The 26,227-nt window shown below is 49.5% G+C and overlaps 2 protein-coding genes and 1 pseudogene across 3 annotated transcripts in view; 2 read left to right on the top strand and 1 right to left on the bottom strand.

Moving 5' to 3' along the window:
- Window positions 1–26,227, bottom strand: part of RpL35 (Ribosomal protein L35) — a 170,538-nt gene that overhangs the window by 72,404 nt on the left and 71,907 nt on the right. The gene's annotated exons all lie outside the window — the stretch shown is intronic.
- LOC144115926 (uncharacterized) lies at window positions 553–1,684 on the top strand (annotated as a pseudogene).
- LOC144115923 (serine/threonine-protein phosphatase 2A activator-like) overlaps window positions 1,928–26,227 on the top strand; it is a 48,532-nt gene continuing 24,232 nt past the window's right edge. The window contains exons 1-5 of one of the 2 annotated variants that reach the window (XM_077650554.1): window positions 1,928–3,112; window positions 3,199–3,281; window positions 8,345–8,431; window positions 12,162–12,287; window positions 17,207–17,324. In XM_077650554.1, coding sequence (XP_077506680.1) covers window positions 3,106–3,112; window positions 3,199–3,281; window positions 8,345–8,431; window positions 12,162–12,287; window positions 17,207–17,324 — 421 coding nt within the window. In that variant the 5' untranslated portion in view covers window positions 1,928–3,105. Of the gene's footprint in view, window positions 3,125–3,198; window positions 3,282–8,344; window positions 8,432–12,161; window positions 12,288–17,206; window positions 17,325–26,227 lie in introns of both variants that reach the window. The other variant, XM_077650553.1, reaches the window with a different exon arrangement.

Raw genomic sequence — 26,227 nt, 5'->3', positions numbered from 1 at the left:
GCTCGTCTTGCGTCATTCGAGGCACGACGAAATCAGTTGTTGACGTTTGCAACGTGCTGCCGTCGTACCAACAGCTGACATCTCACGATGCGACGCGCCCCAGAGAGGAAGAAAAGGGTGAGCCGCGCGGCCGAAATCTCGCCCACACTTGGCGAACCACGACAAGTTTGTCGACCGCCGCCGCCTTTTCTTGCGAAGCGCGAGCGGCAAGCAGAAACCAAAAGGAAAACACGCGACAGTGCGCAACCGACGCAACAATCCGTCCGAGGCGCCGGTCGGCTCCGGTCACTGACGCGCGCACGGGGGCCAACGAGCACGCCAGCACGCGTTCTACGCCGCCGCTCGTTTTTTTTTTGTATATCGTTTTTGCTTTCGCCGCTACCTCCGCCGCCCAGGTCCGCTGGTTCTTTCCCCGCTCGGACGGAAAATACACAGCCAGAAAAACGCGTTCGTCACCTCCGAGCGCTGACGTCACGCGGCCGCCATTGGAGAGAAAAAGCCCGGCACGATTCCTGGAGGTCACAGGCGAGGCACGCCATTGGTCAGCTCACCTAATCGCATACGTCACTTCCTCCAGCTTGGCCGTGGCAGCGGGCGTCGCTTCCCCTACTACGGAGTGCCCTCACTAACGGTTAGTCTTCTTCGGCGCGGGGTCATCGGGGTGTCGTGTCGCGCCGCTGTCGCCGTACTGTGCATCCGCGCGTAATTCGGCGTTTTCCCGAGACCCTCGTCTCGGCTAATCGAGATCGCCCGGCCGGGGAACATGGTGATGGACAACGACGCCCAAAAGGTTATCGCCATTTCGCTCGGGAAAATAGCGACCTCTCGAGTTCAGCGTGGTGGACCCAGCCTGCACCGCAGCCTTCTCGTGGCCAGTGTGCTGTACAAGGCACGTACGACCTACTTCGACGATGCATTCCAGGCTGCCTCGTTTTCCAACTCTGTGATGTGCGCGCCGTGCACAAGCGACGCCGATGCGGGTGAACCCGAGCAGGTCGACGTTGAACAAGATTCGTCGCCTCACGCTAAGCCTATCCGGACGGTGACGTCGCCCGTGACGTCAGCGTACGAGGATTGCGCCAGCACGGACGGCGGCGACGACAAGGAGAATGTGGAACCGCCATCGGCCGATCCTCCAACCCGCTGCCAAAAGCGTCGTCGTACGCACTCCGACGACGATGAGAACGGCGTAAAGCGGACTCGACTCTGGAGGCGGTCAGCGTCTTGTGAGTCGGACAGCGGGGAAGCAGAGGCGGACTGCTTCCCTGCGGACTTGGACCTGCAATCGCAGCAGGAAGCGACCGCGGCCGCCAGCACGGATGCTATGGAAGTAGAGTCCATATCGAACTTGGTTCTGGCTTTTAACTCCGGCCTCAAGGGCCTGTCTTCCTCGTGGGATAACTGCCAGTCCACGCTGGAAGAGCCCCAGCTCCGGCGCGGTGCGTCGCTGCCTGACCTGTGTTCGGCACAGTCCGATGTGCTTCGGACCGCGTTCACCACCTCCCGTGCTGGCGCTCACGGTCTGACAGCCATCCGTGATCATTGTTCGCCTGTAAATAGCCGTTTTTCATACACAAAACGCATCGCGGTATTTTGCTATGCCTTGTACAAATTCCCCCTGTTTTGTAACATATTTTTATACGCAGAGTTAATTATTGTGGTTGTAATAAATGTTTACGATGTATCCGCTGGTGGCGTTTTTGTTTCGCCTGTGGTACGCAGCCGCAAAGCTTACTGCCATCACGCAAGCTTTGCTGTTTCGAGCCATATGGTCGGCGTGCTGTGTGCAGAGCGGCTGCATGGCAAATGCGCGGCAGGTGTGGGGCGTTGCAGGGCTTTCTGCGCCCTGCACGCAACTTGTGGGCCGAATTGCAACATCTGCAGCTCTACGGATGGCGGTCAGGCAAGGGAACGGGGTTAAGCCGGCGCATAACGAACACATGCGCAGGCCGGGGTAGTCGCCACGCTTAGGTTAGCGTGCCTGTAACAGTTCTACGTCGCCCGTGGCAACAGATTGTGTAAATACTACAGTCCGCATCACCCTTGTGTAGGGCGCTCGTAGCAAAAACTGAAATTAGAGAGCAGCCCCCGATTGCTTGGAAAAGTGCTTGTGTCTTAGTTGTTTTGCGGGTCTATCTGGCCCTACTTCCGCACAAGCGTTGCCGCTGGACCCAAGAGGCTGCGACAAGATCTGGATTTGTTTGCAGGGAAGTGCACCTTCCGAGCTCTACACAAAGGTGACGCTGGCTGTACTACGTACTAACCGCATACTGACTTTCCGCAGTTGTAACTATCATAAAATTGAGAAGTGCGGCGGGCTGTCGGTTAATTTTACTGAAACTATTCGGGCGGCTGCAGGCAGTGAGCATCTTGCGCGGAACTTCGTTATGAAACTGAAATTCCCCGCAGTACTTGTGCAACCTTGGGTTCGTCTCCCTGCTGCGTCAAAAGTGATGCAATCGTAACCTTCTTCGCCTTGCCAACCATTCCGTAAAGAGTGGGGTATTGGCCAAGTGGTATTCATTCACTATGCGTGCGGCGCAAAAGAACGGAGGGAAGAAACAGTGCGAAGTGGCAAAAGGCAGCGCTGCGTCCGCATTTCGCGTTGCGTAATGAATCAAACCCCCCCCCCCCCCCCCCCCCCCCCCCCCCCAGCCACACGCAGCGCGACGTAATCTTGCGGTGCCAGTAGAACTGCGTTAGTGCACGAGTGTTGATCTTCCCTTCAGGCACAGCTGCTCAGCGTATGACTACGATGCGTGATTCACTGCAAGGAGCGACTCCGTAGTAGTCGTAGCGAAAGCCAACCGGAGGCCGCGCCAGAGATCGCATTGACAGCAGCTTTTCTTGGTAACGTGCCATTCACTGAAGCCTGAGGACATCATCATCATTAGCTTTTCTTGCTTTTTTTTCGAACCTGTAGGTTTTCGACGCGGCTTCGTGCCACGAACAGGCCGACGTTAGGGGGTTGAAAATCGACGCACGCATACATATTCGTTTTTGAGATACCTTACACTCGAAGCACAGCATGAACACTGCCCGGTGGTAGAGCGCATCATTGCCGCTGGTGCCAAGTCGTTCGGCGTCTCCAGACTAGTGCTGATCATGACAGGTAAAACGAAAGGTTCGGATGTTTGTGAGCGACTTACTGCTTCATGTCTCGTTGCGAGCGGATCAATTACGTTGCCTCTGACGCAGATAGCGGCGAAGAACCCCACTATGTGGAGCCGAGGCGGCAAGTGCAGACGCCAGACGATATGGCACGTTGGACGAAGAGCGAGGTACGCGCGCTGCGTTTGCTTTTCTCCTTCCTGGTTGGTTTGTCGTTTTCTAGGACTCAAGAACACACGAGAAGCGCTCGTATCAGCGCATCTGTGCAACCGAGTCGCCCGTGTTTTAGTGCGTGCCACGGCTACTGAAGTTATGCAGCCACTTGCGAGTGTTTAACAGAGCTTGCGTCTCCCTCGCTACGAGAAGTACGCTGGTGAAAAGGGCTGCTTGGTTTGGTGACATCTTGGTACGCGAATAGCTCGCTGGATGGCACACAGGCAAGAAGCGTTGTCTTCTCTGGCCTGTCCTCACACCAAGAAGCAAGTGACTGTGTTTCGTGTGCCATGCGGTGTGCGTTCTGGCCGGATGCTGTGAGCCGCGTGGTCAAGACTTTGAAAGCACACATTAACAGTGTACTACCTCATCGCCTTGTCGTCATCATTTGGCCTCAGAGATATATGGTAAACTTTGCAGTGCCGTAATTTGGAAGTTTGAGCGGCAGTGACGTCCTGTGCTGCAAAAACACTTTCGCCTCGTGGACTTTGCGTGGCTGCACCAATCTGTAGTATGCTCAAGAGCATATTGCATGCAGGGAGCCATGAGATAAGCGGATCTGCTACTGGCACAGGCATCAATCACTGTTGTGCAGTGCAGTGCAGAACTCCAAACATACCGGTCACATTGCGGCTGCTATAAATAATGTTCTTGGTTGGACCTAGTGTAGCAAGGACACAGGCTGCTGCTTAGGCAGTAGAAGTGCTCGGAGATTTGCTTGTATCGTGTGGGAAGGATAATACCTTGACACTGCATGTAACACTGGCAGCTGGGCTGAAACATATTACAAAAGCTCGCTGTATGCCAGAGTTCCTGCTGGTATTTTAGCATAGGTCTGTCTTCTGGAACACCTGGAGGCTCTGACACAGTGGCCGTCAAGAACAGAACTGCATCATGTTAAAGCATGACCCTCAAAGGCACTCCTCTGGTCATTATGCTGCATGGCTGGGTTGGCTGGCACCATTGTATGATGTTGCAGTGCACCATACATGGCATGCTCAATGTCACTTTGCATTCAAACAGCTTTTTGGCTAGTTTGTGTGCAGTGCGAATTAAGCAACAGAAACTGCGCTTCTCACAGGTGCTTGTTTGTAGGCTTCCTCTTGCTGAGTTCAGTTTCTACAACCATCCGTTGCGAGCATTACTGGTTTTGTTTGTTTTTCTGCTGAGCCTTTTTCTTGCTGCAGTATGTTCATTTGTTTTTCTTGCTGCTCTTATATTTTCTTCTGATGCTGCAGTGTGTTAAAACAGTTTCAGTAATGCTATGCGCTCTGCATTTCAATGTACTAGTGTGCTCAGGTAATTTGGAACACGGGCAGTGGCCAGAGCTGAGAACAAGGAGGAGAGGGTTCTGTCTTTACAGAGACGCCTTTCACCCTCGCTGCCTTCTTTCCTTGGGCACAAGAGCTCTGTGGCCTTTGTGGTTTTACATTCCAGTGTATTTGGCTATGATGGGCAGACAGTAAATGTCTCAGCAGTTCTGGTCTACTCACTGTTGAGAACCAGTGGCACTGGCCATAGCTGTTCTCAGTTTCTGTTCACAACTTCTCTACAAATTGTCTACTTTTCTTGTCATACCATGGTGCCATCGCTTTTTGGTTTGCTCCATGTTTTCATTGGAAAGAAATGAAGCTGGTGATTGGAAAACACTAGCAAGACATTAGCAGACGATCGTGAGAAGTCAAACCATGTACCATATTTAGAGCTCCAAGCCACCCACTGGCACGTTTGCATTTAATTGCTGCTGCAGGTGAGCACCAGGATGGAAGCCAGAGAGGGGGCAGTGATGTGCCCCTCTCCCTGTATTGTCCTTGGGCCCTGGCGTCACATGCGTGCTCCTAGCAGTGCCTGTGCATTGCAAGTTCACACAGGTTGTTGAATAACTGCGCACCTGTAGCAGGTGACATGCATAATTTACAAGACTTAAGGCAGTTAAACAGAGTAGTGTGTGAAAATGGGAGCAGAAGCATGCCATGCTGACACCAACTTGAAGTAAAACCTCGTTGATACGTTTTTTTTTTTTTTTCAATTGCGGGGGAAAACATATTATCCGGGGAAACGTATGATCCAAACAGCCTGATTTTGAGAAATGTAACTGCTGAATGAGGCAAAAAGGCATTTATTGACAATTTCACTTTATAAAAATGCCGACTGGCATTTCTTGGCACAAGAGCTGAACAGATCCTATTCCAGAGCTCGCGGAATTCGGTCCGCGTTCACGCTTTCTTTAGCGCGGGAGGAAATTTGTAACGTGTACGGTGCGTCGATGGCAGTGACGAAAGTAACCAAAATCTCTGCCTTGCAACTTTCGGATGCTTCTCCCTTTTGCTTTACAGTACTGTGAGAAAGCCACTGCGGCAGCTAATGGTCGCAGTGCTTCTGCTTTTTCAGCTGCGTGTGCCAGACTCGGCCAATTCATATATAAGCTCAGCGCTGTAGTTGATAGAAGCTTCGCCTCGTTTCCCTTATGCACCGCGAAGAAACCTCAGCGTTTCTCCTCTTCATATTGCGACCCCGCAGAAACGGCCGTCGCGAATGCTAGCGCGCCATTTTTAATTTTTTTTGTTCTTGAAAGTGGTGCTTCGCCTCTTTGCATCGAGGCACTGCAGAGAAGCCGCCACGGCGGGTGACTGCCGCAAAAAACAAAAAAAAAAAAACATGTCGCGTGCCCTCTCGTTCGACCCACTTGTATGTTTGCACATGTGCGGTTTGTGAATGAACGTATTATTGACAATGCAATAAATGCGAAAGACGCCCATGTTCTTTGCGATGTCAGAGTACATTAAAGAACCTCTGGTGGTCGAAATTAGTCCAGAGCCCTCCACTGCGATGTCCCTTGTAGCCCATACACGCCACGGTGGCTCAGTGGTGAAGGCGCTCTGCTACTAAGCCGGAGTATCCGGGCTCGAACCCAGCTTTGGCGGCCGCGTTTCGATAGAGGTGAAACACGTAAAAGCTCCTGTGTGCTGTTAAAGAAAGATCCCCTAGTGGTCGAAATTATTCCGGAGCCCTCCACTACGGCACCTCTTTCACTCCCGCCTTCCCCTTGCTCACAGCGTGGCCACCGAGAAGTGAAACAGGCATTGTGCCATTTCCTTTCCTCAAAACCAGTTTTCATTTTTTAATCAATTTTCATAGCCCATGCGCAGCTTTGGGGCATTAAACCTCTCATACCATGGCACACCATGTTTTTCTATGGTCATACTTGTGTTTTGCTTGTCACCATCGTGCAGCCGAGTGGTTTTACGTGTGTTTACTGGCACTTACTGAGATCTTGATTTGAGATAATATTATTCTGTGTGACTTGTCCCAATTATAAATATGAAGCAGATGTTGGACTGCAGGCACCCGACCTCCACAATGCATGTGCTGCTGGGTGTTTTGTTCTGCAGACAGGAACGTAGGGCAGACAGTGCAAGCACAGTCGTGATGCCTTTGGAGTAAAGATCGGTCACCATGCTCTCCTTGCTCTGTGTGTTTTACTTATTAAATGCTTTTCCTACAAGTGGCTCCTGCGGACTTAATGAGTCCGCAGGACTCGATGAGAAATTTTTTTTTTCTCATTGAGAGTTAAGCTGTGCGGACTGCACCAAATGGAGATTATAGTCCTTAAATTATGGTAATAGTTAGAAGAGTAAAACAGGAGAACCTGGGTGGGTAAACACACTATGGAAAGAATGCAGTATTTTATGTTCATGGATATCGGGAACACTTTGTTTCTGCATGCGGTTAAAACTTAGAGAGCAATTGAAAAAGTTTTAGAATTCGGCAAGTATAAAGGGGTCAAATATGCGAAACTTGCAGGTAAAGGGCACAAAGTCTTTTTGTGCTAGCATTTGAAATGGTGACGTAATCGCCGAATAAAGCTGCGTCAGCATTGAGGCTTCTCTGCAGTGCACAGTGATGGCACTGCGTACTGAGGTGCCATGTTTGCCGCATAGAAACGGTTGCTTCAAGGATGAAAACCAGCACCACCGCAGGTGAAGCCCACAAAGCATTGTTTGGTGGCATCGGGCAGCGCACAGCAGCATGTGGGCGAAAGCAGCCGACATCTTACATTTCAGAGACAGTGACGTCATCCTGAGTTTCCCCACACTTCTCCAGCGTAGTGAGGAGACGCCTGAACATTGTCGTGGTTTTAACTGGCAATTACATCACCATTTCAAATGCTAATGCAAAACTACTTGGCGTGATTACCTTGAAGCTTCAGACATTTGAATTCTTGAATAACCTCCAATTCTAAAAAAAAAAAACATTACAGCTTCTCTTTAAACGAATGAAAAGCCTGTTTTTTTCTTATTTCCCAACTGCCACAAAAAATGAAACTCATGAAAGGTACACATGCCTGCTTGTGCATAATCTCAGCTCCTGCGTGCATGTTGATGGTGAGACTGAGAGGTTGTATTGGTAAATGTGCAACAGGAAGCATGCTTACTTGACAAAGTTTACTCTTTATCATCTTTGACATGCAGCTTCTGTTGTGTTATACGTCATCACTGTTATTTTGCTCGAATTGTCTTCCTGTCTATTTTTGAGGTTTTTGCAAGTATTGTTATGAGGGTTCTCATAGTATTAAGTCTTATTAGTGAATATTCACCTTTTGACCTTTAGTGGGCAGATTACATCACCGTGGCAATTAGGTGCCTGTTCACCACCTGAAGTTTGCTAGCACTACCGACAAATATAGTCAGATTACCCTAGCATGGCATGTCAGTTCCAGTGCTTTGTACTTGAGATGTCTGGCACAAAATTCCAGGCTTCCTGCCAGCTGCTGCACTACACTTAAGCTTTTGTGAAAGGCAATAGTTTGGTGTCTGGTAGCTTAAGTGTGCATTTTTTGATGCTGTATTAGACCGTCTAATGGTTGCACTAGTTGGCTGAGATTCTGTATCAGCCGCATTTCCATGCGTTTCTGTGTGAATCAATCCACTGGTAGCTTGATTCTTTGGATTTATCTTCAAAACAAACTTTAAGTACCACTCTTTCATTATTTTGGCTTTCTCATTCTTTTCTGCACCAGGCTTACACTGAGTATGTTGGCTTCATCCTGGCTCTGAATGAAAAAATCAAGGGCAAGAAGATAACCGATGACTTTGTTGTGTCTGAGGTGAGTCGGTTTTTACTTTTGGGGTGTCAGAGGCACAAGCCGGCTGTCATTCCTTGCCGGTTTTTGTGTCCATTGTGTTTTGCACTTCTGCCTTGTTAAAAAAGGCTTTATAGTTGTTTTATAAATTTTGAATCTTATTTCCTATGCATCATACAGTAAAGCGTAACGGCAAGTCCTAAAAAAGCAATCCAATGGTGGTCCTCCTCCTCCTGTATGTTGCATATTTGAGGTGATTTTCACTCAAGGATTTGTTGCTGGGCTAGTTGGCGTGCACTTGGCAAGAGCAGTATGGCACAAAGACTAGGCACTCGTCCTGTATCCTCTTTCTTTGTGTGCGTGTGTGTGTGTACCTGTTTGCACCAAATGTGCTGTGGGCTGCTTTAATCGATTTTGTATTGAAATCTCCGCATTTTGTATTTTCCTTCTGTTGCTAAGAGCTTGTAATAGGAACTAGCGAAAATTGGATGGTTTTTCAGTGTCATGCATATTATATTCTCCTCTGACACAATTTTGCTTCAGCAGTCATATTTTTAGTTTAGTCAATAAATTCCACATTCCCTCGTCATTATTAAAATCTTTCGTGTAGCGCACTTTGTTGAGATTACTGTGGGCCTCGTGGCTGAGCGAAGGTGCCAAAATCACCTGAGAACACCACGCAACTGGTAGCGTATTGTTCTCGACGATTTATGCATGTGGTGACCTTATGTCTGAGGCAATCTAAGCATTATAGGCAATCAGCGTGCCCATTAAGGATGCAGTACATCGGTTCTCATGTTGTATCCACCCTTGTGTAGTAGTATAATTTCATAGAATTGTTACGGGCTGGCTAAAAATGTCAACATCAATGAGCTACTCCATCTGCACAAGCCAGTGGCTCTGTCTCTAGAAAGACCGTTGATTCGTGGTTACCACTGTTTTACCATGTCGCAGGTGGAAAAGATTGTAGTCTCTATAATGCCACCAATATGAACGCCATTCAAGAGAATGCTCCCAAGCTTCACATTTGAAGTTGTTGCAGCAAGTCCCAGCTTATTCTCTATTTAATCTGACCAGAGACTTAGCAGTACAGATTTTTGAGGGCTTGACAATGGACGATATGCCTTAGTTGGTCATTTTAGCTCATATATGCCGAAACACGAGAAATTTTTAAAATTTGTTATTTTTTTATATAAAATGCTTATGTCACTAAATAATTCATAATCTTCCTTTGATTGATGAAAATATTTTTCTCAACAACAACTTTTGAGCCGTCCTAATATGTAGGACACTATATACCCCGTTTCATACATAGCAGGCAACAATGCGGAGGCTGCGGAAGTAGTGCGCCCATGAAACGATGTTACTCCGCCACATATTATTGGTTCTTCTTGAAGCCTCGAGCGAAACAAAGAGCGATATAAAACGATGCAGTAGCATTAAAAATCATGGTCGAAGCTGTGAGGCACGCGATGTTTGGGGCCTCTGGCTATAATCTTCACTGAGTGTGAACAACTTTTTATGCGCGGATGGAATCGGAGCAATTTGCTGTACCAGCCGCGTACCATACCACCACGTCATTGTTGCTTTACAAAGCCTCGATGAGCCAGAGGGTGAAAATGTGTTAAGAGGTAAGACGAAGTGCAGGAGGTTAGTCATGGTACCTGAGATTTGTTGGAACGAAATCTGCCTGTGTTCACTTTGGTTGTATAGTGAACTACTTTTTGTGTGCAGACTTAGCCTGCGCGAACAGGTGCACCAGCTTTGGTAGCGTTGACTGCTATGTATGAAATGGAGTGTAGGCAGAATCACTACCTATTATAAAGTGTGAAACATTTAACATTGACTCTTATGTCACACTCCACATCACGCATGATGCTTTTCTCATTACAATGCACAAATCTTGTTTGAATTTCTTGCGAATTCAGAGTATAGTCGATGGGGTCGAATCTGCTGACTGCTTCCAAAGAAGATTGGTGGCGCTTTCTGAATGCACTTAATGTGACCCCTGCACAGGAAAATTTTAGAGCCTCTTGAACCTACGCTAGCAGGCACAAGCTTAACAGGCAATAAACTTTGAGTTACTGCACAAAAAAAGCGGTGTCTTACATGTAGGACACTAAGCATATATTGGTTAATGCGAGTCATCATTCCTGTTTTTCGAGGCCATCTAACTGGAAAATTTTTACTGCCGCTCAAAGTGGGCCTGCTGAATAAATTTTTGTGGCCAGCTTATACTGCTACCTAAGGTGCATGACAGCAACAGCTCTGAAGAGTTTGATATTACATGACGGCATAAGCCTCTCTTGTTCAGTAGAGCAGGAGTGGCATGTTGAGAAAACTGCGATTGGTTAAGAGGGCCATGATCTCACATGCTGAGCTGTGGAATGGAGATGACTAACCCTTTAGCCAACAGACACGGGAGATTGTGCCAATAGTATCTCTATGACTAGTCAGACTCGTCTGGATAGAGATTGCGTTGCACCCACTGCCAAAGACTAGCTACGGCCGGCTATTGCCTTGGTTGCAGTTTGCAACTATAGAGAGTGGTAGTTGTCCATGAAACTCATTTTGTGTTTTTAGCTCGTGTCTTAAGCTTGACAAGTCATTTTTGGCAAAAATCGCGGAAAGAATTTGGTGATTTTGGTATGTTTTTTGGGAATTAGTTGGTTAAAGGGTTAAATCTTCTGTTAAATTCTGATTCCAAAGTCATAGCATGACTCAAATGTCATTATGACATGCAATGATGTAAAGTAAATTAATTATGCTGAAAAGAATATTGGGGTAATCAGTTGGGATACAATCCCATGACCCTTGGGTTTCGAGTCAGACACGCTACCTTTAGGCCATTGAGGCATAATTGTCTGACTTGGCTAAAGGGAGCTTGCATGTCTTGTGGTGTATCACATGGTCTAGTATGTCTACTGATGTATGCTAATGTGTGTAATTAGAAAGGTACTGATTAAGAAAGCAGCAAATAAGCCGTAACGCTGTTGCATCATGCCCTTAAGGCAGAGCATCAAGTGTCCCCCAAGTTTTTTTAAGGCACCCTTTAAACCAACTTTTGAATAACTCGAGCAAATCTGCATGTCTCACTGAGTTGGATTATGGAAATGAACTGTGTGTTGTTGGGGCTGTTAGGCTGTCCATCGCTACAGAATATGATTTATTTTCAGGCTGGTGGTCTTGAATGCTTGTATTGACCACTCAACTTCTGCAGCTGGGTCTTGATAGAATTTCTTCAGAAGACCTTTTGAACTGATACTTGGCAGGTTTAGAGATACTTTACATTTTGTCCAGGTGTAAAATGTATGTTTGCAACCTACTTAAGGGCTTCAAATAAAGGCAAATATGGCCAGAGCTCAAATGAACCTAGTCCAAGTCTTTTTTTTTTCTCACTGTTAAGCTAGGACGTGTGATTTACACAATGGGCTGAGGTAACAGCCTTACTTGCGCAGGTGAAAATTTCTCCCCTCTTCTTTCATAGCCCATGTGGTGAAAGCAGAACAGAGTTACTCTTCTCTTGGTTCTCCTGTTGTTTACTCTCTTATTGGCGTTGTTTGTCTTTGAGCGGTAGTGTGCATTTTGCGATATTCATTGAATATGGTATTATATCAATATTTGCACCTGCCCACCCACTGCAATGCTCCAAGAGGATGCCATAAATGAAAACAAGCCCACTTGTAGTGAGAGCAGTTGCGATGAAAATTTTATGGGCTGTTTCCACACCGTTGTCAATTTGCACATGACGCAGGTGACCACAAAGATGCTGTCTGTGCTGGATGCACTGGACACCTGGGTTCGTGAGACTCCACCTGTCAACGAGCCGCAGCGCTTTGGTAACTCAGCCTTCCGTACCTGGCTCAAGAAAGTTCAGGACGTGAGTGTGTCTCAAGTGATCTCACTCATTGTTTGGATGATTGCAACAAAGTGAGGGGGTTTATATTCCCAACCGCATTCAAGAAGGTGAATTTATTGCACATATTAGTGTATTCAAGTAAGCAAGCTTATTTCTTTGGCAATGTCTGTATCCAGCGTTCCTGTAGTCCGTGACAGGAGCCTGACTATTTTTGCCCTTGTTATTATGGGGCAGCCTTCATCACTTGTCTGGGACCTGTTGTTGCTTCAAGAGGTCTTACTGTGTTTTCTGCTGGCATAGGAGCAGTTGCTTTCGCAGTAACACACATGTCCTGAAAGAGCAGTGAAACATGTGATGCTTACTTTTTGTGTGAACACTATTTGTGGTGAAACCTTGAGAAAGTTCTGAATTCATGTCAGTTTGAAATGCTGAAATGAAATCTGCATTAATTAAAAAGAGAAATAAAAGTGCGTCACCTTCAGTTGAAATCCCCTGTGTATGCATTGGCAGCTGGAGGAACAGCATGAACATAGGCAGGTCCACATTTCTGTCATTTGAAAAGCTGCTCGATCTTATGCTGCACATACGGGAGCAAGGGGGATGCGTCTTGGTACAAATAACCACAATTTAGTGGCCATAATCACATTTAAGCACCCCGTAGTGCTGCCAAGACTGTGAGGCACACTCAAGTTAATTTGACTGTTACCCTGCACAGTAGAGTACAGTGGAATCTGGTTAATTTGGGCTTGCTTAATTAAAGGTACACTGACGACAATTTCATCCAATTTTTTTTTCATAACAAAAATATGATTCAGTAGCTCTTTCTGGCTATAGGCCTCCTCGATTTGGCTGCATTTTCAGCACCAGTTCAGGAAGTGCAGCACTCTCGCACTCGATTTGACAGTGCAGCTAGCGACACCTGCACTTCGGCACTCGATTTGACTTCGTGCTGCACGAGTTCTTCTGCACTGCTGCACTAGCCTCCGGGCGAGTTCTCTTCTCGTGCATGTAGTGCAAGGTGCTTGGCGCGCTTCGTTGCAGACGGCTCCGCAGCCATGCTTGTTTTAGTGAGCGGAGTTGAGACCATGGTTGAGGTGGCCGCGTACCCGTGAGAGACGCGGCATCTGCACTGTGCCCTCACCAAACAGCTGAAATGACAGTGCGCGTACGTGTGTGCATGCGTGCGAGTGTGCGTGCGTCTGTGTATGCGCGTAAGCGACTGGCTGGCATATGGCACACGTACTGCGTATAGGTTCTCATCTTTCTGTCCAGCCTCGCACGTTGGTTACACCATTTCTCTTTTGCGTGCAATTATTATTATAGATGCAGCACGATGGGGCAATTCCATATGAGGCAGATGATGAGATGTTTTATAATACGTGGGTGATCGCAACGTTTGTGACTCGCTGCGACATCAGTACCTCCGCTTACGACAGCGACTGGGCTCGAGCTCGCGGTCAGTCCACACCTTTGCTTGCCAGTTAGCCTCGGACACTCACGTCACCGTCCGCCGAAAGTGAACGCGATCTAGTTGATTTCAAATATAGATCAGGCAACTGTTGGTGGACAACCGCAGTCACTTTTCGATAGAACGGAAGCAGCCCGATTCACGCGTATGAACTGTAAAAGATCGTCTCGAGCGGTAGTCTGAATAACCTCTCGAATTCAATGTTTGTTGCCTCTTCAAAATATCCGTCAAATCAGTGACGGTCGACCGGCCTGCGCCACTTTGCACAACACAACGGAAAGAACAGTGTCAAATTTTTCACCACTTTCGGAATTACCAAATTTCATAGCCGCGCCACGAGATGTGCCACTTCGGGCAAATGCACAGCGTTCAATACAGCTAGAACTATCTCGCGCATATGTGAAAACACGCGACAAACAGCAACACATATAGCCGCAGTAGACGAAAGTTTGCACTTTTGCACTCGATTTGGCCACCGCATCGACAGCACTAGTGTGAGGCTACACTCGCGCAGCAAGAACTGGCGCTGCACTGGCACGACACTTTTGTGAACTAGTGCAGAAAGTGCAGCCAAATCGAGGAGACCGTATGTTGATGTTAAATTGAATTTTCGTGTCAAAGGATGCATTTGTTTCCGAGAAAATTGCATTTTTAAACTTTTCTGCGACACGGTTCAAACTTGTGATGTCTACATTAAAAAAAGGATTCCATGATAACCATTTTGGAAGTGAAAGGATAGCCCAGCCTAAATATCAGTGCAAGAAAAAAAAAGTCTTTATGCATCACAGTTTGCTTGTGAAACCAGCTGGTGGCGGCGATACCAGTATTTGAGTTTTCAACCTTTTCTAGCTCATGAAAGCTCCGTTTTCAGTTGAAAGTAGCGTTTCATTAGAATGCAGAAGCCAACAAGCTTCAGTTTGTCCTCAGTGTCACTTTGATTTAGGAATCTGCTTCGGATTCCAGTATAAAGCATCAAAAAGTGTATGAAGTGTATAAAAAAGCTTCCCCTGAATTCTCACTTCGCATAATTGAGACATATTTTCAGCCCCCTTCGAGTCTGGATTATATCTGTAGTCGGCTATGACACCTATTTCTGAGTTTTGTCATGTTAGAAGGGTGATGGTTTCTGTGAAACTGTCCGAGCTTATATCAGAGGAATGGATCTCATATTTTCATGCATCACTGTAGCTTGTATCTACAAAGCCAAGTGTCAACGCTGGAGAATTATAAGAACAGCGCCATTGCTGAGCAGTTGGTGCGAAACGAGGAATCCACCTTGAACGCCATGCCTGCGTGATCACCCTGCTTCCCAGGAAGTTTCAAAATACTCTTTTATCCTGCTGGCAAAAAAAAAAAAATGAATCTGAAACTAAAGTACAGTTTTTAAAGATATACTGGATGGTGCTAGGTGTTGAAAAAGGCCATGATTACACCCTATGGGCCATTTTGCACTGTCGATCAAACTGATCGATTTGAACAAGCGTGGTAAGGAGAGTTAATGTGTTGATACTAAGTGGGTTCATGATATTTAGTTTTCATGGCATTTGTCAGTTTAGAATAACACTTGGCTATGGGTTGTTTTGAGTTATTTGCTGATGCTGTTTTGTGGTCTTTCTGCTTTGTACACTTATGTTCTCTGTTATTTCTTGTTAAGCAATCTGCAATTCGCTGATAACATTGCCTTGCTAAGCCACTCAGGAGGTGAGCTTCAAAGCATGATCAATGAGTCAGACAGGCAGTGCAGAACGATGGGTCTAAAAATGAACATGCAGAAAACTAAAGCAATGCTCACAGCCTTGCAGGGGAACAGAAGTTCACAATTTGAAGCGAGGTGCTGGAAGTGGTAAGGGAATGCGTCTGCTTAGGGCAAGTAGTGACAGCTGTTCCGGATCATGAGAGGGAAATAACAAGAAGCATAAGAATGGGGTGGGGCGCATATGGCAGGTTCTCTCAGATCATGAATGGCAGGTTACCAATATCCCTCAAGAGAAAAGTGTACAGCAGCTGTATCTTATCGGCACTCATCTACAGGGCAGAGACGTGGAGGTTAACAAAAAGGGTTCAGCTTAGGTTAACGAGAACGCAGCGAGCTATGGAAAGAAAAATGATAGGTGTAACGTTAAGAGACCGGAAGCGGGCAGAGCGGATAAGAGAATAAACGTGGGTTAATGATATCTTAGTCGAAATCAAGAGGAAGAATTCGGCTTGGGCAGGGCATATACTGCGAAGGCAAAGTAACCGATGGAGTGGATTCCAAGAGAAGGCTAGCGTAACACGGGGCGGTAGAAGGTTAGGTGGGCGGATGAGATTAAGAAGATTGCAGGGATACGGTGGCTGCAGCTAACAAAGGACAGGGTTAATTGGAGAGACATGGGAGAGGCCTTTGTTCTGCAGTGGGCGTGGTCAGGCTGCTGCAGATGATGATGATGATGATGATGAGCTTTGCCAGTGGGCTGATTGCTGCAACTTTGCATACCTTTTAAAGAGTCCTGAGGTGAATTGCTTAAGCCAAGACGTCCTTACGATTGAGTTAGCCAGTGTGTGTTGGTGCTGTCCACCATATTGCACTCAGATGTTGCCTTCAACATGTTGGATTTTAATGCATCTGGCCAACTTTAAAAACAGTGTATTAGCAATGACTCTTGCTGAACAGGGGTATGCCTTTGCTGATCCAGCAGATACACCTCAAAGAGCAGTGACAAGGAGTAGTGAAAGAATTCTAGTCAGAAAGGACATCAGGCAAGGGGACACGATCTGTCCTTTCTTATTCACTGCATGCTTGTAAGAGGTTTTCAGAGGTTGGGTGGGGAAGAACTAAGGATAGGGTGGTCCTTTGTAACTTCCAATTTGCTAATGATTTTGCCTTGCTAAAATAACTTGGGATGAATTTCAGAACATGATTGGTGGCATAGACACAAAATGCAACTATAAGCTTAAAAATAATGCGAAGAAAACTAGTGTTTGACAGTCTGGGAAGGAAGCAACAATTTACGATTGGTAGCTAGGGAGCACATCTGTCTGGGGCAAGTAGTGACTGCCGATTTGAACTATGAGGAACAAATAACCAGGAGAATAAGAATGGGTTGGAATGTATTCGGCTGGCACTGTCATGTTATAAACAGCAGCTTACCACTGTCCCTGAAAAGAAAAGCATAGCAGCTGTGTCCTAATTAAAAAGTAACATTTAGACTAAGAGCAACGCAGTGAGCTATGGAAAGGAGAATGATAAAGATAACATTGAGGGACAGTAGCAGAGTTAAATTTAATGATATTCTAGCTAAAATCAAGAAAAAATGATCAGGTTTGGGTGGGGGGCATGTAACACAGAGCATAGATAGCCAGAGTGGATTCTTAGGAAAGGGAAATAGCCAGGGGCAGCGGTCGGCGCAGTTTGAGAGAGGCCCTTGTTTGGCAGTGACGAGAGCTGCAGCACTGAGAGTGTAGTAATGTGGCTGCCCTCTCGTTCTTGCAGGAGAGTCAGCGGCTTCTTAGCGAGGCACTGCCCAGCAGGTGCCACCGAGCGCTGGTTGAGCTGGTACCTTACTTCAAGGAGAGCTTTGGCAACATGACACGCATTGACTATGGCACAGGTGTGGATGTTGGTTACGGCTGTGAGCTCTCTAGAGGCTCCTCCCTGTGGCTGGCTATCGCAACTTGGACAACGCGAGCGGTTGTACAGGCCGTTTCACACTTGCAGGGAAACTGGGAGCATGTGACCGCCGCGCTTCAAGAACCATTGCCGCCGAGAGCCACGAAAATGGGTGGTACCAGGCACATGCGTAGAAAGAACAACTGGCCGTGCTTGTTGCGCGTGCAGCTTTACCGCCTATTCTCCCTAGCTGTCAGCGGCAATGCTTCGTGAAGTGCGGCGGTCACGTACTCTCAGTTTCCCTCCAAGTGTGAAACAGCCTGTACATGTATTGTCTTCATCTGAAGTGTATTTCGTAGTGTATAAAAGTGACACCTCACTGTGAACACTGAACTGTCCCATTTGCATATGAGCCTTGGCCACTGTCATGTGGCATTCTTTTGATGTATCATAAAGTTTGTGGCATGCATACAGAGCACAGTACACCTGCAAGGCATGATACGAGCACATCCACCACTGCAAGGCAGAAGCATAGGGGGAAAGAATGCTTGCTGCATAGCAGTGGTGCACAACAAGTTTTTTTTTTTTTATGGCTGTGGCAGAGCGCAACAGGTGACAACAGCAGAAGATGTACAGCGACGACCGATTTTTCGGACCCTCTAGGGACCGCGAAAACGACCGAAAAATGAGCCAGCCCGGAAAATAAAATATCACCAAAAATATCACGAACTTATTACCAATATGCTGGAGGTAGGCGTCAGTTGTATTGCTGATATTCTAAAGCTCCTCATGATTAAATTTCGCCCCGCGACATGTGCATGGACGAGGACGGTGACCGCTTTCATGAGCTCGGCCTGGCTGTGCTGCCCGCGGCATGTCGCCGATGAACGCACGGGTTGGGATAAAGCCTAAATGGGAAAGCGAACACACCGATGCGGGAACTGCGGCGCTGCGGGAACTGCGCTGCAAAACAATGGCGAAACAATAAGAACCAAGAAACAGCCGAAGCCAGCGCTCCGTCGGCGTTGGCCTTCGTCATTGGGCCTATAGCGACTAGAGCCGAAATCGGCATCGTGTCCGGCGATATGCGCTCTGCGGTGGCTTGCGTATAATGAGAGGCGTCTTGCCTGTCATCGAAATGCCAGTTGTTTACGGTTTTACAATAGAAAAGTCAGGGTTGCGGTGCGTTTTGCCGCGGGTATGCTGACCTCGCTTTGAAATGCACCACCATGTCCTCCCGCGCTCGCTGTTTCCGTGGAGCCGTACGCCTCCCACGCGCTTCACTGCTATTTATTTCCGTATCCAGGACGAAAGACTCGGCACAGATGAGTCCTGCGAACTCTGACTACTGTTCAAGTTCGTGCGATGGAAGACATTCAAGAACAGTACGAATTCAAAACTATGCAGGCGCAATGTTACCGACTCGCGCAGAATTTCAGCATCGGAAGTTAAAAGGCTTCCTTTAAGCTTGAATTTAGTTTTGTTTGTTCTCGATCTCTCCTGCAGCTTGAATTAATGAGGTTCCACTGTGTGCATTACCGTATTCACTCGTGTAATCAACCCGCCCCCACTTTTGTCGGTCAGAATTTACTTTTTTTTTCAGCCTTTAGCTTTTTGTTGCTGGCTCCTCAGTTTTCGCGCCATCTGCAGCGCAGACCTGGGCAGCGTGCCAAGATGCTCCCAGCTGCCGATAACATCACCCATTTATCTTTTCAGGAGAGCTCCTAGTGCCGGAAAAGGGGAGGGTGGTGGGCAGCGTGCCAAGATGCTGCCCGCCGCCGATAACACCACGGCTTGCCGCACGGCTGCACGCACTCTCCCGAGTGCGTGCGGCTGCGCCGTTCCAGTGAATTCGGTCGACTGCCTCCTTGACGCCAGCTGCGATGGCTTGAAGATCAGGTCCATGGCTGCGCCCCTGGGGTACTGGGTCAGGCGGCTTCAGGGGCCAGGGCTGCGGCGCTTTATGGTTGAGGCCGCGGTTGGGCTGCCCTGGCATACCTGGTCAGCAGGCGAGGACCCAGGGTTGCGGCGGTAATGGGGCCCCGGCAGGCGGTGGCGCACAGTCGTCGGGTGGGCAGCTCCGATGCGCTGCGGCAGGTAGCCGAGGTGGCCAGGGTGGCGACTGCAGGTCGCGGGTGGGGTGTAGTGTCGGGCCTTGGGCGCGGCGCGTTGCCGAAGCTGGATGGTGGCTGGTAGTTGGTAGTGGAATGGTGTCGGTCTGATATGTCCTGCTTCTTCTCCATCTGCGCTGAAAAAGGTCAACACAGATGCAGCCAACTCCTGCAGCGCGTGCTGCGTGGCTGTTCGACCCTCACGAGAGTCATGAAGATTAACGCAAGTCAGTCTTGCGTGACACTGATCGGCATGAGCGGCCCGTACGTTCATGCATCTAACGAGACTGCCTGCCGGCTCGCGCCCTCGCTCTAGGCTGCGCAGGCAGATTCTGTTTCTGCTTAGGGCGCAAGTTATAGCGGGACATGGGGTTTGCCGGCTGATCGCAGCGCTCGTTATCCGACTGCGGCGCGGGTCGGGCTGTGTCCTCTACCCACCACTCATCTCGCTGCACGTAACATTTCAGGTCACATACGTGCACCGGTCCGCCTGTTGGTTTCGACCGCAAGTCCTCGAGCCTGTAAACGAGCGAGAAAAGTTTGTCTCGCACGCGGAACGGCCCGATCCATTTCGGTGCCAATGAGGCCGCAAACTGTTTGGTAGCGTCGCTGAGAACGTGTTGGCGTCGAAGCACCAGATCGCCCACTTCGTAGTGAACATCCCGGTGCGAGCGGTCGTACTGTGCTTTCTGCTGCGCCCTAGCAGTGCCCAGGTTGCGGCGAGCCTTGCGTAAGGCCTCCGTCATCTTAGCGCGCAGCTGCGTTGCGTATTCAGCTCGTGCTGACGAAGCGACTGGCATCTTCCTGCGGTCCGATAGAATCCAGTCCATCAGATTTAGCAGCTCTCTACCCAGATTGAGAGAAGACGGCGCATACCCAGTCGAGCGGTTAACGGTCGAACGCAAAGCAAACGCGATCTCCGGCAGATAGGAGTCCCAATCTTTGTGCCTCTCAGAGTACGCGACAAGCAAGTGCTTAACGTTGCGATTGACTCGTTCCGTGGGGTTCGACTGAGCATGATAGGTGGTCAGCGCACGCGAGTGCAGCACACGAATCAACGAACACCTTCGCAGTGAAGTAGGACGCGTTGTCCGTTATCAGCTGCTCTGGGAAACCAAACCTGGTGAATACGTCCATCAGCTTCTCCATGATCACTCGTGCCGTCAGCTGTCTAAGGGGGAAAAGTTCAACTCACTTCCTGAAGTGATCCGTGACCACCAGCAAGAACTTGTTCCTACTCGGTGTCATAGGATACGGTCCCATGATGTCACACGCCGCGATTTGCCAGGGAGTCTGGCTGTTAATCGGGTGCATAAGGCCGGGTGGTCGTGCGCCTCAGGGCTTCACACTTTGGCACACATGGCACGAGCGGGCGTAGCGTATTACGTCCCTTTTCGTGCCAAGCCAGGTAGCAAAGTGAGACAACTTAGTGTAAGTCTTGGGGCCGCTTGCATGCCCAGCGATACACGAGTCGTTAAAGTAGCGTAACGGTGCTGCTCTCAATACTCGCGGTATCACCACCTTGAATGCCTCGTTTGTGTCGTTCTTGGAGGGAAAATACCTCAGCAGGACGCCGTCGGACTCCAGCAGATACGAATCCATCGCGCTCACAGCACTACCAGCTGTTTCCGAGCGCTCCGCACCGACAGCAAAAGCAGCTGTCTCCGTGTGCGCGGCGGCCCTGCTGCCTGGCTCCCGGAGCCCGTCGAACAACTTTCGACAAAACGGGTCCTTCTGCTGAGCTTCGAGCAGCTCCTTTCTGCTGAACACGATCCCCACGGAACTCGCGCAGTCCATGTGGCTCATACCTACGCCCTGGATTAACGGTTGGTCCACGTTCCTTACATGGGCTACGGCTCGGGTCTGTCCCTCACTCTCTCCGGCTGTCGGGCGGTCGATCGCGTGACCTTCCTCGCACTGGACAGGAACTCTCGAGAGTGCGTCAGCCACAGCATTGTTTTTCCCTTTGCAGTAGCGCACGGTGAAGTCGTAACGCTGCAGCAACAGGGACCAACGCGCTAGGCGGCCGCTCGGCTCGCTGAGTCGTCTCAGCCATGTGAGCGCCATGTGATTCGTCTCGATCACAAATGCCACCCCATCGACGTAGTAGTCGAACTTACGCAGAGCAAAAACTATCGCGAGACATTCCTTCTCTGTTACCGAGTAGTTTCTCTCTGCCGGCGTCAACGTATGGCTCGCGAAAGCTACCGGACGGAGAACGCCTTCATGCTCCTGAAGTAACACTACTCCTAAGCCTAGGTCGCTTGCTTCGGTTTGAATCACAAACTCCCTGTTTAGGTCGGGTAGCTGCAACTCAGCCGTGTCAGCGAGCACTTTGGTGAGGTTGCGCAGTGCATCCTCTTGCTCTTGACCCCAACTCCAGCGCTCGCCTTTCTTCAAAAGCTTTGTCAAAGGCGCCTGCAGCGCTGCGCAATCTAGGATGAACTGGCGATAAAAGTTCGCCATTCCCAGGAAGCGCCTGAGACTGGCTATATCTGTGGGCGACGGAAACTTAAGCAAAGCCTCAAGCTTATCATCGCACGGCAGAATGCGGCCTCTGTCGATCGTGAACCCCAACAGTGTTATTCGTGTCGCGGCGATCTGCGCCTTCTTCGGGTTCAAAGTGATTCCCGCTGACCTCAGCCTCTCTAGGACGTCCCTCAAGTGGCGCAGGTGTTCCTCGAACTTTTTTGAGTACACCACGATGTCGTCTAGGTACGCGAGCGCATTTTGCCACTTCGCATCTCCCAGAACATGGTCCATTAGGCACTGATAAGTAGTGGGTGCTCCTACCAAGCCAAAAGACATTCTCTTAAATTGGAAAAGGCCTCTGTGACAAGTGAAAACAGTTTTCTCCTTGTCCCGCTCATTCATTTCAACCTGAAAGTATCCGCGGCTAGCATCGAGCGTTGTGAAGTACTTCGCCCCACCTAGATTGGACACTAGGGAAGAAATGGATGGTAGAGGGTACGCGTCTTTCCTCGTAATCTCATTCAGCTTGCGGTAGTCCACGCAAAGTCGATATGTATCGTATTTCTTTGCAACCAAGGCTACCGGGAAGCCCCAAGGGCTGTTAGACCTCTCAACAACGCCAGTGTCGATAAGTTCGTCTAAGGCGCTGTCGAGTGCTTTTCTCTTGGCCAAGCTAATTGGTATAGGATTGCACTTCCAAGGCAGTGCGTCACCCGTGTCTATTCGGTGCCTGACTAGGGTAGTGAGGCCCAGGCGGTCAGTGAATGTCGCGTTGTACTCGTAGAGGAGCGATGAAAAACGTGCCTTCTCCCTCTCCGTCACGCTGTTCGCCTCCGACAACAAGGGATGCGCTGACCTTCTCTGTACGGCAGAGCAGTTTTCTACTGTGGCAACCTTCTCTCTGCCCTCTCTCTCAGCGGCGATTGTCCGCTTGCCTCCTGATTCTCGGGCTGGCGGGGTGGATTTGTCACGGTCTCCCCCTGCTCGCGCCGCGTTCGGAGTCTGAATAGTCTGCGACGCCGCGGGCGCTTTCGCGAAAGGCTTTAAGGCGCTTGACGTGCGCTCCCTGTAGCCTACGCTGCTGATGTCTATCACAGTACCTGTCTTGGATAGGAAGTCTCGTCCAAGAATTACAGGAACTGATAAACAGGGAGGATGAACGAGGTGTTGTCGCTGCACGCGTCTTTCCCAACGAACCACTATCCTCGCTGCACCGCTTGAGTGCGCTGTGCCGCTTGCTAGGCGAAAAGTGGTATCGCGCTCTCTCAGCCGGATATTGTTCTCGCAGAGATGGTTTAACACCTCGTCACCGAACAAAGAAGTGCTTGCTCCTGTATCTAGTAATGCGGTGAATTTCTTTCGAGCTATTGTTAGCTCAATGAACGGCGCTGACAGGTCAACAGAACTTCCTACGCGACATGCCAAAGGCGCTAGCAAACCGGGGTTTTCTGTGTACGCCGCGCGGGATCGAAGGTCGATCACCAGCGGCTTTGGCCGTTTCCCGACCATGTTTGGTCACTGGCGGGAGGGCGCCACACTCGCGGGCGAAGTGCCCCGGCTGGTCGCACCGGTAGCAATGGTTGCCCGGGCCCCGACGGGTGAGGTGCTGGTCGCCACGTTCCGGTCGGTCATCTCGAACTTTCGGCACGAATGGTGGGGACCGCTTGTGCGGCCGCGTGTCGGCCTCGCGATCTCGCCTCGGTTCGTTCCGCTCTGCGGCAGTGTGTGCTGTTCGCGACGCGTAGCTGAATGGGTCCAAAGCGCGGTCGGACAACTCCAAAACCCTTGGGACATGCTCGTCAGCAAACCGTGCTGACGCTTCAGCTCTGGATGGACTACGCGCTGAGCTGCCATTCCACGCGCAGCGCGGCTCAAGTGACAGCGATGCAGGTGGGGGTGGCCGATACGCTTGCGCAGAGAGGATGTCTCCCTGAATGCGCTTCGCCTCAGCAGCCAGCTCATCCAAATCTCTGAACCTGACTCCTCTCAGGTAGGCCGTGAAAGTCGGGTGCACTTGTCTCATGACACGCTCAACTTTCTCTGTGTTCGTGGCGCGAGGGTCAGCGAGGCGATAAAGTTCGCCCATCGCTCGGACGTACTCTAACAGAGACTCGTCGGGGTGCTGGGTTCGGAGCTCCAGCTCTCTCCTCAAACGCCACTCGTAGTTTGCGGGAACGAATTCGTCGCGGAAGCTTGCGCAAAACTCCTCCATTGTCTTCGCTCGGTTGCCGGCTAGTCGTTACCAGCGGGCCGCTTGCTCCATCAAAGAAACAGGCATAACACGCACGAGCATTTCGGCGTCTGCGATTCCTGCCACTTGCTGATAATGCAGCAGACGGTCGAGGTACTCATTTGCTCCTGTAGTGTCGTGGTACCCCATGTAGGTAGGCAAGTCTATCCTAACACGTGGTGACTGGGCCGGGGCTTGCAAATTGTTTTGCAAAATACCCACTAGACTCTGCATAACCTGCATTGCGTTCTGCAAGAGCACCTCGGATGATTGTGGACTAACGCCCACGGAGTTGGGCGCAGCCGCTGATGGCGTGGAATGATGAGGCCTTAGTGCCACATTGTCCGTGCCACGGAGCAGGGAGGTGTCCGATGTGGAGCCCCCCATGCCAGGCCTAAGTCCTACCAACGCGTCAGGGGATGTTCCTCGGCTATTCCGCGTGGAACACCCAAGATTCACAAATTCAAACCCTTCCAAAGGCGCGTCAAGTAGGGAGCCCTGGTTCTGTGCCGCTGGCTCTGACAGCATGAACAAAGACTGAAAGTCAGGTCTGCCGGTTTTCATCCTTTGTTAGGGCGACAGCAGTCGTTCGCTCGAACAAAGGTCACTGCTCGACTGCCTAGTTCGCCCCACGTTCGGGCGCCAAGATATGGGGTCACTCTGCGTCCAGCCGGCCGGGAAGGCGAGCTTCCGTGCCAGCTACACGCAGGCGTTATTCAAGTACGCAACACGTTTCCCCAACCCGTGGCGCAGAGTCACAGCCACGGCAGGTATGGACGAAATAGTTAACGGCAGGGCACGCTAGGAAATAGTTTATTATCCTAACGCGAGGTAAAGCACACTGCGCAAGAATGTTCTATCCGTAAAATAGATGTTCAGCAGCTCACCAGGTCGTTGACGTCGTCTGGCGTTGGTGTTCGGGGGCCGGCGGGCAGCGAAAGGGGTCCCTTGGGGCACTTAGGTCAGGTCCGGCAGCGAGAGTCCCTTCCCGCCGCGCGTTCCCCCGTTTTATCCCCTCGATCATTGCCTCCCTAGCAGCAAATCGTTGCCATCAAGCTTGGGCATGTTACCCTCTCCGCAAAAGGCAGCGCGCTGCCGTGACATCACATCAGTGCTGGAGCGGAAATGAGCAGAGTCGCAGGGGTGCCTTCTCTCCACATTCCTGGTGGCCAGCACGCCCGTGTAAGTCACGGTCGCTGCTGGCGCGGGGGACGAGGAGGGGATACCAGTGTATCCCACAATTCTCAACGACAAAAGTAGAGGGTGGGTTCATTACTCAAGTAAATATGGTATAGCATTATTACAGGGTGCATGCCAGGGAGTGGAGAAAAAGTTGTATATCAAATTGAATGTGAATATAGTAGATTCTTGACGATGCGAATCTCACAGAGTTGCGAAAAATATTCGTATCATCTGAAATTTTGTTTTACTCAGAACCATGGGGAATGCATTCACACAGATTTGTTTACCGCTAACAGGATTTGTTTACAGCTGCGTGGCCGCAGTTCACTACTCGCGGTGCGTGCAGCGTGACTAGCAATCGTGACATCTGTGATGTGTGGGCCGTGCGCTGCCACTCACTGCTTGCGATGTGTACCTCACGACCAGCAATTGCAGCATCGACAGTGTACAGGCAGCGTTTAGAGCTTGAGGATGCAGTTGCAGCTCAAACATTTGGAGCATCCGAAATTTTGTACATTGTACACAATGCGCTTTGGTGGCCGGGGAATTTTACATATTCATATCAACCCGAATTTGTGTTTTTATTATTGAGAACCTGCTGTAGTAATATGATTGGAAATTTAAACTGGACAGTAGCTTATACATAGAGAAATCTTGTCAATTTTTTTATAGCGGAAAATTCACTACGTTTTCCTCTGTACCGGATGCGGGATATATGGTTGAAGGCATCAAAGGTAGCCTAGATCAAAAGACAAAATTTGAAACAGCTTTTCATGACATTTCATTTGCTCAGAATCTGTGTAGAGGTATTGCTGTGGATGTTTCTCTGCACAGTGCTTAATGCCTTGCTGTAACTGGCTGATGGCATGATTTGTGGGGAAGCTAGTGCCGAAGTACATCTTGCAATAT

The sequence above is a fragment of the Amblyomma americanum genome, chromosome 1 (genome assembly GCF_052857255.1).
Source record: "Amblyomma americanum isolate KBUSLIRL-KWMA chromosome 1, ASM5285725v1, whole genome shotgun sequence".
NCBI classification, from domain to species: Eukaryota; Metazoa; Arthropoda; class Arachnida; order Ixodida; family Ixodidae; genus Amblyomma; species Amblyomma americanum.
The sequence above is the reverse complement of the archived record's forward strand: the minus strand, read 5'-3'. Positions and strand labels throughout refer to the sequence as shown.